This window comes from Eleginops maclovinus, chromosome 13 (assembly GCF_036324505.1).
Source record: "Eleginops maclovinus isolate JMC-PN-2008 ecotype Puerto Natales chromosome 13, JC_Emac_rtc_rv5, whole genome shotgun sequence".
NCBI lineage: Eukaryota > Metazoa > Chordata > Actinopteri > Perciformes > Eleginopidae > Eleginops > Eleginops maclovinus.
The window spans coordinates 10,969,462-10,982,780 of NC_086361.1; the positions used below are offsets into that span (position 1 = coordinate 10,969,462).

The 13,319-nt window shown below is 41.1% G+C and overlaps 2 protein-coding genes across 2 annotated transcripts; both read left to right on the forward strand.

Moving 5' to 3' along the window:
* Window positions 1-82: 82 nt before the first annotated feature.
* On the forward strand, window positions 83-8,706 carry clk2a (CDC-like kinase 2a). The gene is made up of 13 exons (XM_063898655.1): window positions 83-273; window positions 1,605-1,822; window positions 1,980-2,259; window positions 3,345-3,435; window positions 4,239-4,305; window positions 4,787-4,903; window positions 5,086-5,252; window positions 5,693-5,787; window positions 6,076-6,205; window positions 6,646-6,728; window positions 6,852-6,931; window positions 7,026-7,116; window positions 7,249-8,706. Exons 2-13 carry the CDS (start codon window positions 1,605-1,607, stop codon window positions 7,435-7,437), a joined length of 1,608 nt encoding a protein of 535 aa, XP_063754725.1. The 5' UTR covers window positions 83-273; the 3' UTR covers window positions 7,438-8,706.
* Window positions 8,707-9,287: 581 nt separating this feature from the next.
* Window positions 9,288-12,976, forward strand: si:ch211-81a5.8 (uncharacterized protein LOC560648 homolog). The gene is made up of 5 exons (XM_063898657.1): window positions 9,288-9,981; window positions 10,813-10,974; window positions 11,361-11,710; window positions 11,977-12,064; window positions 12,601-12,976. Exons 3-5 carry the CDS (start codon window positions 11,481-11,483, stop codon window positions 12,739-12,741), a joined length of 459 nt encoding a protein of 152 aa, XP_063754727.1. The 5' UTR covers window positions 9,288-9,981; window positions 10,813-10,974; window positions 11,361-11,480; the 3' UTR covers window positions 12,742-12,976.
* Window positions 12,977-13,319: the final 343 nt, after the last annotated feature.

Below are 13,319 nucleotides of genomic sequence, written 5' to 3' on the forward strand. Positions count from 1 at the left end.
GTTATTTTGGCTGCAGGTTCATAGTGCTGCGCTGACTAGTGCTCTGTATTGGTTTGTGTACAATCAGGACTTGAGTTGCATTCTCCGCGCAGGGAGGCGTAGCAGCCACCAGTCTGAACCAGAACTATCTGTACAGCGAAGGCAGTGAAACGCTGCTGCTCGCTTACTAGCATCAGCATTGAACATCGGTGCTGGCGAAAGAATAATAGAGAAAACTGGAACGCCATCACGGATTTCTTGTGGGACAAACGTACAGGCCTCGCTGCTAAAACGGTAACACTAATTTACAAGACAGTTCTTTCCGTTTTGTTTGACAAATTGCGAAAAAACGGGTTGTACGACAGCTAGCGAAAGTATCTGTTTTGCTAGCTGATGTACGTAGCTAAGCTAAGATGGCGGTCAAAGTATTTACGTTAGCTAATGTTGCTAGCAAGGCAAGCTAACAGTCAGTACGCTTGTCAGCTAGCTAGTTAGCTGATTAAAGTTAACACCTATTAGTTCTCCTTTTATGTGTATGTTTCTGAAAGGTATTGAGTGACAGCAGTAGATAGCCCTGTGACAAAAACTGTAACAGCGTTAACGGCAGGGTTGCTAACGCAGGTTGGTATGAAATCAGCTCAACGTTTAGATGCGAATAACTGTATGCATGTAACATTATATTAGTCAACTGATGAAACGGTGGCGTTATTTAAATTCATTGAATTAAAACAGTAATATAATGCCAGTGTGTTGCTTACCGTCGTTTGAAGCGCTGTATTAACGTTCAACTGTGTTGGGTTGTTATTAGTTAAATGGGATCATGCAAAAGGGTTATTAAAATGCATTCCTGCATCTGATCAGTTCACATATTCCGAAGCCTGCTGCAACACTTGTTCGTCTAGCTGCAAGTAATTTTGCACAGATGTAAAGGCTTCATGCTTCATTAGGATGCTCGTAGAAGTTAGTCTTGAACTCAGGGGTGGAAGAAGTACTCGTATCTTGTTCTTAGGTAGGAATAGTTTATTATATTTCAGACTATTAATCCAAATCTGTAAAGAAAGAACAAAATATACCAAAAATGTAGCGAAGTAAAAGTACACTATTTACCTCTGAATTGTAGTGGGGTAGAAGTACAAGCAAATACTTGAAATGCTCAAGTTAAGTACTTGTATCTCGAAATTGTACTTAAGTAGAGTACTTAGGAAATGTGCTTACAGTGTAATTTCTATTGGAACATACAGGCCCTCCTAGGCAATCACATTCTTAAAACAACTTTGTTTACTAAGCTGTTGACATCAATCAGCTTGGTCTTTTAGGGATTTGTTTTTTTCTTTGCGGACAGCTTTATTGAGCAGGAACGTTATCAGTGAATATCAAAAATGAAAACCTTTCAGTCTAATATTCAGTACATTTTCGACCAAATGTGTTTGTTTTTCTATCCTACAACTGCACACCTACTGACTCCCACAGTTCCCTTTACAAGTCTGTTAGTGGTCAGCTGCCCCACTGATGCTAGAAGCAAAAAGCTGACTCAAAACATGAGTCAATTAAAAAACAGATCTCATGAAACTATTCCCTGCATTACTAAATTAAAAAAAGGCGTCTTTTTCCTAAAAATTCACTAGATGCCTCACACGAGACGATACTCGTCTTCGGACCGAGACAGTCGAAGCAGCTACCAAGACCGCTACAGAGACAGAGACAAAGGGCGAAGACACCGGCACAGAAGATCGCCGTCTTTCTCCTCCAGCAGTGACAGAGACAGGGACAGGGACCGGGACCGAGACCGAGACCGAAGGGGACGGGGACACCGACAGGAAGGAAGCTTTGTACGCTCAAGGAGGTATGATTGTGTGTATATTAATAATGAATTTGTTTGTTATACTGCAACTTCACATTCTGAATGTTCGAACAAATGTAACAACCCCGCTGATCTTTTTTGGGTTCTTGTTGGTTGTCAGTTTTAGGTTTCATTATTTTGTCTCTGTCCTCTGATTCAGTCGTAGCTATGACAATCGTTCTACGGAGCACCGGCCATTTGACAGAAGATACTGCGACGGATACAGGCGCTTGGATCCGAGCCGAGACCACGACAGAGAAAGGGAGCCACATGGAGCAGCTGAAAGTTATTACCCACGCGATTTCACCCCAAACATGTATGACTACCGACGTGGCCGCGAGAGGGAGCGCGAACGGGAAGAGTCGTACCGACGGAAAGGCAGCAGGCGTAAGCACAAACGAAGGCGGCGTAGAACCAGGTCCTATAGCCCATCCTCCTCGGTGAGTACAGCCAGTCCTGAGTTTGTGTTTTAGCTCTCCTCATCCTCTCTCCTCTCATCACTGTCTCTTCTTCCACTCAGCTCTTTCTGTCTCTTTCTTTCTTTAACAATTTCCTCTCCATAGCTCCTGGAGTTGGTAAGTAGTAAAATCTTTATGATTTTATTTTTATTTATTTTTTCAGAGGTTTTTGTTTAGATGGGTTTTGCTTAAAATGGCATTTCTTTTTGGGAGAGCATTTTCATTTTTTATGCAAGGAAGTTTTATATAAGTTCATTAATGATTAACTGCCAATTCTTGATGTTCTTCCTATACACACCCATCACAGCTTTTCCACTTTTCCTTTTGAATGCCTAGTTACACCTGGTCACACTTAGTTTGTGTCTGTGGCTTTACCTTTCATAAAACTTTATATTTTAGCTCGTCAGTTATTGGTATAAAGCCCAATTGCCTGTGGTAACAGTTGGTATGCCACTTGTGAATACAGTACAGATAGACTGAAAAAAGTGAAAATGTTCTACCAAGCAATTTGAACTTGTTACACTTAATCAGTTTATTGACATTTGAAATGTCTTAGCTTTGTTAAAATATATTTTTGCGTTGGTTATTTTATACACAGATTTGTATCAAGTAGTTTGAATGTAAGTAAACAAATGTTGGGGTTATCTTTAAATATTTCCTGCTTAATTACATATAGTCCTTCTCATTTAATTTTCCATCTTTTTTCTGATTCAACCTGATAAGTTTTGACTTAGTTATACTACTGTTTTAACTGGTTTTGCGTTTATGAATGGATATGCAAGTTGCTTCCCTGTTTGTAAGCAGCTGTGGGTTAAAGGTAGAGGGAGGAGCATCATGTAATTTTTGACTTGTTCCCTTGCACTATATCCCTATCGTTATATATTTCCTTCACGTGGTGTCATGCGTGAATCGCCCCATGACCACCAAACCCACCTACAACCACAACTACCACCAACACCACCCTCCTCTTCCCTCCTCGTCTACCATTGCTGCGGCTGTCCCTGAAAATCCCTCGTTCCCTCCGGTCATGTCGTGACCTGCTGATGGCGGTTTGGGTGTGAAAACAGCGGAGCGACAGCCGGACGCGGGCACTGAGTGTGAGGGACGACGAGGAAGGGCACCTGATCTGTCGGAGTGGGGACGTCCTACAAGAGAGATGTACTCACTGCCACTACTCTATCGTAACCATTCTCCATATGAGTATTAAAGCATAGAGCATTTACATGACATGGGAGTGCCTGATGATGATGATGCCTTGCTAGAATGCTCTTCGCTCTAGCTGAAATAGCAGGGTGGATTGCACGAATGTTGGAAGACTTTAGATACCTTCTCCCTTTTGTTCTAGGATTTTAAGCTGTGGAGCATTGTCTATGTTTCACAGGTTACTTGACTTTCCTAAACATAGAATCCCATTTACAGCTGTTTGTCTCTGTTGCGTTTCAGATAAAAAATCACTTACAGTTCCAAACCTGTAACTTAAGATAGCTTTTTCCAATATTAGGGGTTTCAGGGATGTTTTTTGTAGACATCTGACATGCACATCACTTACTCAGTGTTTTCTTAGTACAACCAGCACACATTTAGACAGTAAAAAAAAAACACCGTGGTCATTTTCAGGTTGATGCACAGTTTTGTAGAAACACTAATGATTTTTCCAGTTTTACACAATACCCCACTGTCCTTTTGGGCAAAGACAACCACACCCTGAGAGGATGTGGCCTTAATTCAATGGCTTCAAATTGGTCATCAAAGAAAAGGAGTGCTTTCCATTTGCTCCCTTATTTTCTACACATCTCGTAGCCTTCCAGATCTAATTTAAAAATGGGATGGGCGCTTAAATGTGTTCGCCTGTCTAAACTTTTGCATCATGTATTCCTACTTAAGTCCACATTTCTAATGCTCCTGTACTTTCTTTCCCCGCCCTCCCTCTCTCTTCCTTTTCTCTCTGTGTTGTGTTGCAGATGAGATTGTCAGCACTTTGGGGGAAGGCACCTTCGGGAGGGTGATGCAGTGCATTGACCACCGCAGGTATGTATCAGCTGACAGTGAAAAGCTGACACCTGCTCACTCTGTTAGATTTTTTTAGACACATGTTTGAATGGGAGGTTCCTGCGGCGGGTTAGACTTATGGCAAAAGAAGTCCGGATGAGCTGACTCAGTCACATCGGGCTATGGTGTATCTGTGTCTCATGTGACTGTACCATCTCAATGTTAGATTCACAATGGAAGAATTATTGTCTTGTGATTTGAAGTTTACATTAAGCAATTCTTATTTCATATCTGTTCACCTCATGAAGCTGCTTATGGTAAAGAGGGACTTTCCATATTCCCACGTTTTAACTTGATCAGTGTCAGGGACTTTGCTTACAATGTCATATTGTTATGTTCCTTCTGAAGTTGTCAGGCCCTTTGCTGAGGCATCAGAAGTTAGGTTAACATACAAGTGTCATTCATGTTTTGTGTTTTATGTCCTCTGTGTTTGGCTTCATCCAGTTTTTGTTTTTTTTAGGGGAGGAGCCGCTGTTGCTCTGAAGATTATCAAAAATGTAGAAAAGTACAAGGAAGCAGCTCGCCTGGAAATAAATGTTCTAGAGAAGATCAATGAAAAGGACCCTGATAACAAATTGTGAGTTCTGATGGGATAGCGATTTACTGCAATTATCTTTATGCTGGGCAATGAACCTAGTACTGTAGTGACACTAAGATCATTGTATTGCCCAATTGACCTCTACAAATATTTGATTGAGCTGAACTTACTCAACCCACTTCATCACATTCAAACTGTGTGTTTGCTGTTTTATCTGGCAGCCTGTGTGTACAGATGTACGACTGGTTTGACTACCACGGTCACATGTGTATCTCCTTTGAGCTGCTAGCTCTCAGCACCTTTGACTTTCTAAAGGAAAACAACTACCTACCCTACTCCATCGGTCAGGTCAGACACATGGCCTACCAACTCTGTCTCTCTGTGAAATGTAAGTGGTTTTTTAATTGTCTTGCATTTAGTTCAATTCTAAAAGAAAAATGTGTGATCTAACAAGTAAAAGAAACCTATTTAGCATGTTTAGTGTAAGCGCACAATTTGATCTTGAATGTTTTTGTAGCAACGTTTGCTATCCTTATTTTCCTTCAAACACACTCATCCTGTGATGTGTCTTCATCTGTTGCCTACCAATGAAGGGGCTGGACTGAAAGCCTCTGTTGTCTGCAGTAGGCAGACTGTAGCCACACGAGGGCATTAAAGTGCCAAATGTCAGGAGAGCGTCTTCAATAACATATTGGGCTGCTCATGACGACACTTATGCTGTGATGTAGATTTCCTGGATAGGTTGTTTAAGTTGTCAAATGAGCTCTCGAGTGTCTTTTATCTATTCAATGTACTTTATAACAAGTTACTCGTGTTTTTTCTCCACAGTCCTACACGACAATAAGCTGACACACACAGACCTAAAGCCTGAGAACATCCTGTTTGTCAACTCAGACTTCACCATGTCCTTCAATGTAGAAAAGGTAAGATGCAGAGGAAGAGGAGAATCTTCTTTTTTTACAGACTTGAGTAGCATGTTTAAAACAACAACAACATCCCATTTTAAATGTCATACTGAAAATGGTTCTGATGCAGTTCATTGTTTAAATGTCGGAAAAAGATACTGCTAAGAGGTCTCATGAATAAATATGTACTACCCACAGCTGCAGTTTGAAAAAACGGGCTGAAACTTCTCCATAAAACGGCACTACTTACAGCCACAACTTGCATTATGTTTTCTAGAAAAGTCATGTAAAGTTTCTTTCTTGCAGAAGCGAGAGGAGCGGACAGTAAAGAGCACGGCGGTTCGGGTTGTGGACTTCGGGAGCGCCACTTTCGACCACGAGCACCACAGCACCATTGTGTCCACGCGGCATTACCGTGCACCCGAGGTCATACTAGGTGAGCACATCAACAGGCTCTGGGCCATAAACTAAATGTAAACACTACTGCTCAGAAACAATTAACAGCTGTTTCTGTCAGTTGTTGTTCGTCCTCTCCTCTTTTTACTTGAGAGTTCAATGAAAGTTCTTGTAGAAACAAGCCCATCCATCTCCCATTCCTATATTATCATCAACAGCGCTACCACTGTCAGGGAGCCGTGGCTTTCCTGCTGGGTTCGAGATCAATTAGGCCAATCAATGTATGAGTACAAATAAACACACATCTTTAGTCAGTGAACCGTGGTCTCCTAGATCTTTTCCTGGAAGTTGTTATTTGTGCCATGAACTGGATTACCCTATGTAGCTCAAATGCTTTTCAGTCATTTGGCCATTTAGACTGAGCATTTACACATTTCTTACATGTTTTTTCTTAACTGTATGCATGTTTTTGTTATTCAGAGCTGGGCTGGAGTCATCCCTGTGACGTGTGGAGCATCGGCTGTATCCTGTTTGAGTACTACCTGGGCTTCACCTTGTTTCAGGTACAATGTCAACCTACTACTGCTGAACCAAGAGGCCGAACCAGAAGTTAAACACTACTTATCTTCTCAATCAGTTTATCCCTCTGTATGCTGAATCATGGTTCCATTCCATGTTTCTTTCAGACTCACGACAACAGGGAGCATTTGTCCATGATGGAGAGAATCCTGGGACCAGTGCCATCCAGGATGATTCGTAAGACGAGGTGAGAAGACACGCGTGCCTGCAACACGCATGAATACACATGTTATTTGTAAATGTGATTTACACTGCTCACGCTGATGTCCGTAACCTCTCAGGAAGCAGAAGTATTTCTACCGTGGCCGTCTGGACTGGGACGAGAGCTCCTCAGCAGGGAAATATGTCAGAGAAAACTGCAAACCTTTACGGGTAAGACGGGCGGATGGGGAGTGGAAAAGGAAAGATTGATGGTTATTCGTAGTGAAAATTGTGCAATTAACTGAAGTGAATTGTTTTTTGTGTACTGCAGTACCAGAGTCTCATTACTCCCTTTTTTCTCAGCGGTACTTGCTGTCGGAGGCGGAGGAGCACCACCAGCTGTTTGACCTGATAGAAAGCATGCTGGAGTACGAGCCCACCAAGAGACTGGCGCTGGCCGACTCCCTCAAGCACCCTTTCTTTGAGAACGGGTCGGTTGGCGAGGCAGGCAGCAGCAAGAGCTGGGAGGGCAACCGGGACATCAGCCGGTGACCCTTGAGCCTCCAGAGACTGAATGACAGAGAAGATCAAGTGTTTTTTTATCGTGGAGCAGACGAACTGTTAAGTTAATCGGGGCTCTGGATGTTTTCTGTCGTTTGTCAATAAAGCATGGACACCTAAACTTCCTCTTGCTCCACCATCCTGCCCATCGGACATCCACCTCTGCAGCCACATGAGGCATGTTTTTGCAGCAGAGAGACCAAAGTAACCACAAAGACTGGAAGAACTGAAAAGAATGAATCTTTGCCGCCCGCCACAGCCTCCATAGAGGACAAAGGTCTTTGATGGAAGATTGTTTGTACCCAAAGTAGCCCTCTATGCAGCTCCTGTCTTCCTTTTGACTATTCCTTCCGTCCATCCGTATATTCTTTTCATTAGCATGTTAAGAAAATAACTCACCGTTTCAGAAGGAAATATACACTACAAAACAGCTTACCCACAAACTCAGTTTAAGGGAAGAAATGTGTTCCGATTGAGAAGTCTAAGGGAAGGTTTAAAAGGAGATAGAGCTGTGTATGCAGTGCAAGCCCTCGCCCACATAACTCTTAACATGGAGACGTGTAATATATTCTATTATGCTAGCAGCTAATAATTCAAATTGAATATATATTTCTTTGGAAATTGCAATTATCTCCAGAAGAGAAAAATGTCTCAAGTTTTATGTTTATGTTTTGGTCAAGTAAGTTCTTGCGTTGCATATCGTTTTTTTCCATGTTTTTCAATCAGATTTTCCCCTGTATGGAGACAGATCTATAGGTCGGTTATTTTTCGCCAATGCGATGATAGTGGTGGACACTCCACACACAGTTCTCTGTGGCCTGTCCTATAGATATTTGTTATGTTATAGTGTGTGTGTGTGTGTGTGTGTGTGTGTGTGTGAGAGAGTTCGTAGTAGTTCAGCATTAGTCATGGGAACATTCTTGCACCCTTTTAAACCCGAAAAACATAAACTGCCTTTTTTCATGTGTGATTCGGTCAGCTCTGAAGTCTCCATCGAGGTAAAGCACATAGGAAGTAGCCAACGAGCCACACACAACCCCTGTTGCCGGTATTTATTTTGAGTTCATATAGGTCAGAGTCCCCACCCCCCAACTGTACATTACTTGTTTTTTTTTGTAATAAATTAAAGCGTATAAAACTGTATATATGTACGATTGTGTAGAATTAAAGTTAAGTCCTCCTTACCAAAGGCTTATGGTGCTCTCAGTATGGGTTCGGGCCTCTGGTAGCTAAAGGGAGGCGTCCCGTCTTTAAATACCATCCTACGTCTGAGTCCATCTTTACCTCGCTCACTAATCCCGCTGCTGGATGATGTTCAAGTCAGACGTCTGAAATGAAGGTCAACATGGTGTCTGCATTGTTTTGTTTTTAGGGAACTCCTAAAATAAAGATAAAAATACTGCTTGAGGGAAATTAATAATACAGCGTACGTTTAACTTGTATTGATTAGATAACCTTTAAAAATGCTCACCTAATAGTTTTACTAGAAAGCAGTTTACCAGTAGCTTACCCTTATTATACAGCTACCACTATTCTTATATTCCTAACTGAGTGGCTGACTTAACTCCTATTTCCCCCTCCCTGCAGGATCGTTAAATATTAGTTTGAACTGATTTTGTCCTACTGGTGCTGAACAGGTGTTGTTTGCCTAATTTTACTTTCATTTTTTGTTAGCTAATGTCTGTTGCAAACTAATCTCTCTCTGACTTCTTTCCAAACCCAGAGCTCAGCGTCCAGCCCGTCAGGAGGGGGACACGGGAGGCCGGCTGCAACAGGTGCATGGATGCTATGTCATGTAAGCTGAGGCTAACGCAGCGCTGATCTAATAACCTGCTTAACCAAAACTAATAACCGCTCTACAGCCAAATATACACTGCCTAGCCAAAATAAAGGTCACACGCCTGTGGGGGGCAGTGCTATGATCTGGGGTTGCTGCAGTTGGTCTGGTCTAGGTTCAGCAATGTTATGTGCCCAAAGAATGAGGTCAGCTGACTACCTGAATATACCGAATGACCAGGTATGGATTTTTTCATCCCTGATGGCACGGGCATGTTCCAAGATGATAATGCCAGGATCCATCGGGCTCAAATTGTGAAAGAGTGGCTCAGGGAGCATGAGACATCATTTTCACACATGGATTGGCCACCAGAGTCCAGACCTGAACCCGATAGAGAATCTTTGAAGACTTTGCACAGTGGTCCGAATCTCCAGTCATCAATACAAGATCTTGGCGAAAAATCAATGCAAGACAGAAATAAACGTTATGACATTGCAGAAGCTTGTGGAAACGATGCCACAGTGAATGCATGCCGTAATCAAAGCTAAAGGCGGTCCAACGAATATTAGAGCGTGTGACCTTTCTTTTGGCCAGGCAGTGTATAACTGAGGTTATATGGGGGCGTCAAGACCAAACAACCCTGCAACACAAGAGTAGTCACAACTATACTAACTGTGCTCAAAATGTCCCACAGGAGGGCTGGTCAGTGCTCTGGGTCAGCTGCCTGTAACTCAACCACGGTCCCCTCCCGTCACATGGTCAGAGAAGTAGAAAGTGATATATCAGATGTGATGACTCATTTAAGAATCTGGTTTTACAAGTACAAGGAACTTGCTTTGGTATTGGTGCAAAACATTAACACAATAAAGGGGGAAAAAGTACAATAATCAAGGCGAAGGCTTTAAAAAAAAATCCTAGAAATGTACAATATATATACACATTGTTTGCATCATGTATATGGCAGACAATACTATGAGTTTTTTTAATGACATACTTTACTATCACCTTTTTATAATATTTTTAGTATAGTACGTTTTTTACTCTTTAAAACACCTTTTGATTAAATACTATATCATTACTTTTTCTTTACTTTTTTTAAACCTACAATACCCATTTCTCTTTGTGATTTACTATACTTTGATCTTTTTTTAATAATTATTTAAAAAAGCATTTTATGGCATACTATACTGACTACTTGAAATCATTTTTTATTAAAGACTTAAGTTCAGTAGTTTTTGGAATACATTAAGAATAGTTTAGAATTGAGAACTAAGTAGAGATGTGAGTAGATTAGGAGTTTCATGATGACATGGATTCAGTGCACTGAATGAATGAATGAATGAAACGAGTCCTTTAGGTGTTTAACTGAACATATTATATCATCAGCTGTACTTCAAAACAAACCGTAGAGGTGTTCATTACTAAAATATGTTTTAATTAAAGCCAACCAGTCTACTAAAACTGAACTGCAATGCAAGTCACATTACTATTACCACTACTATTACGGCTTCAGTGATCAAATGTTAAAGAGCAGCTGTTTGTTTTTTGTTTTGCTCCATTGTTAATGAGATCAACTCCTGCGTCTTAAGGTAATCCAGTTTGAATTCCAGTGAGGTCGTCAGGTGACATCCCTTAAGAGCACCTAAAGCAGAAGTGCATCACACTCTGAGGTAGTGGAAGCAACACAACAAGAGTACTTTTAACCAATCCTACCATCAGCTGATTGTGTCTACAGGAGATACCACCTGCAGGTAAGTACAGTTTATTGTGTTAAAAAGACAGATCTACTGTGTAGAACAGCACAGTTTATTCAGCAAACGACCTCTTACAAGACAAAGAACATACCAGGAACCCTCGTGTATTTCCATTGAAAAACTTGTTTAAAAAACGTAATTAATTTGTCTGTGTAAAAGAATGAATCTCTGAAAATGTTTAGATTAAAAATGAAATATTAGTATTCGAACTATGAGTCCTGTTAAAAGTAATTATATTATAACTCAAATGAATAAATGTAATAACTTCTAACAGAAAATAAATGAGAGGACTATGTATTGACTTGCAACATGAGGAACGTTTCTGTAAATATAAGCTTATATTACTCTTAGTGGATAAAAGTCTTTATTTTCTGTACTTGCAGATAAAAGCCTCACACCTTGTTGGAAAGTAAAGCAACAACACTGACTTCTGTCCTGGACATCAGTGTTTAAACCTGTGAGCTGTCCAAGAGAAACTCCACCTGCTGCTCTTCACCAAAGAGATGGATTCCCTCATGTCGCTCGGTGCTCCTCTGAAGCACTTCACCAGCTGTGTGTCTGGGAAAAAACCCTCCACTAAGAGAGGGGTCAAGGGCGGGCAGTGTGTCCGCAGGAGCAGCTTCACCCGCAGGAGCAGCATCAGCGTCAGCAGGAGGAGAAGCCTGCCCTGCAGCAGCCAGAAAGTCCCCGACTCCTGGCTCAGATTGTACCAGGAGGAGCTGAAGAGGGAGAGGTAGGGTAGAAACATTGAAAGAGGGATACACAGAAACACACTGGAGACACTCTACTCTGTCATACGGATTATTTCTCACTAAATGATCAATCCATTTTCTTAAAGAATCACTATGAGTTTCCGATCTGAGTTCAAGTGACTGATGGTGTTTGTTATCCAGCTTGGCAACACAACCTCAGCTTAGTGAGGATAAGGCTGTTCCTCACATGAGTAAGCTGCTTGCCCATGTGCTGTTTCCTAATGTTGCTCTGTGCTGTTTGCCAAAGGAAACAGCAGCAGGCCAAACTTGCCAAGAAGAATGCCCAGAGGCCGGTCAGGAGAACTCAGTTCAGGAGCCAACACTGCCTCCCAAGGGTAAGTGAAATCAAAATATACTAATAGTTATTTTTCATGCACAAATGGCAGAATTGGCAGTTTTCTATCTCTCAGATTTGGCATTCCATGTTTTACCTTGCCATATATTATATACTGAATATATTTGGATTGATAAAACAAGACATTTAAATGGTAATGTTGGTATTTTGGTTGGTCACTTATTAATGTATAAGGTATCCTTTATTTACATTTTTAAGGAGTAGGTTGGTCTGTGGTAGTGTATTCTAACTGTATAGTTTATATTGAGTACTCCATAGATACTCAATAGATATATTTTATATGTATATGAACTGTTTATGTTCACTGTTAACTGGTGGAAAGCGTGGTTACCTGCCACAAAACAATTTCCCTATTACCCAAAGTAACTCTAATCTCATTTTAAAGACATTATGTTGGAAAAACTGGGATGCATATTTAAGGATCAAAGGGACATATTTTCTGATATTTAATAGACCAATAAGTGTTGGTTGCAGCTCTCGGTACGCCTAACAGTCTCCACCCTTTCTCACCTGCAGCAGACCAACTGCGCCAGGAAGCCGGCCCCTGTGAAGGACGACTCCTTTTTCGGAGCGTTTCAGGGCCTCAGTCTGGACGAGCTGCTGGGGAGCAGCACTTCATCTCCTGCTGCTGGAGGAGATCAGTGCAAAGTCATGTGAGCGCTGACATGTCACGACAACCAAATGGTCTTCATTATCAAGAGACTGAAAGGACAGAGGGCTCACGGAGGAAAGGAAAAGGCCAATATATCTGGCTGTCTTTGTTTCGTTCAGTTGATATTAATTAATAGTTGATAATTAATGTTCATGATGGTTGTTTGGCATTAAACTCTGTATCTACTTGTTTTTTGTGAAAACTGATATGTAAACATTGAGTAAATCTTTGACACATTGACCTTGAATGACTACAATTTTACTGATCTGGTGTTCTCACTGCTGGGCTGCTCTCATTTAAATCCAAATCAGAAACTAATCAGGATTTTATTCAAGATAAATATAAAATGATGTGCACCAAACACCAGTCAGATATATTTATTGACAGCATCTTAATGAATACTGTAAGACATTAAGGACAACTTCAAATTAAATGCAAAACTTAGATTTGCACTTAAAATATTTCTGTAAACTTTGCAGATATGTTTCTGTTCTGCTTTGACCCATCAGCATACTTTAAAGTTTGTGTGAATCCAGTCAGTATTTTGGCTTGGTAAAGTGTCCAACAACTTCCTCAAACACTG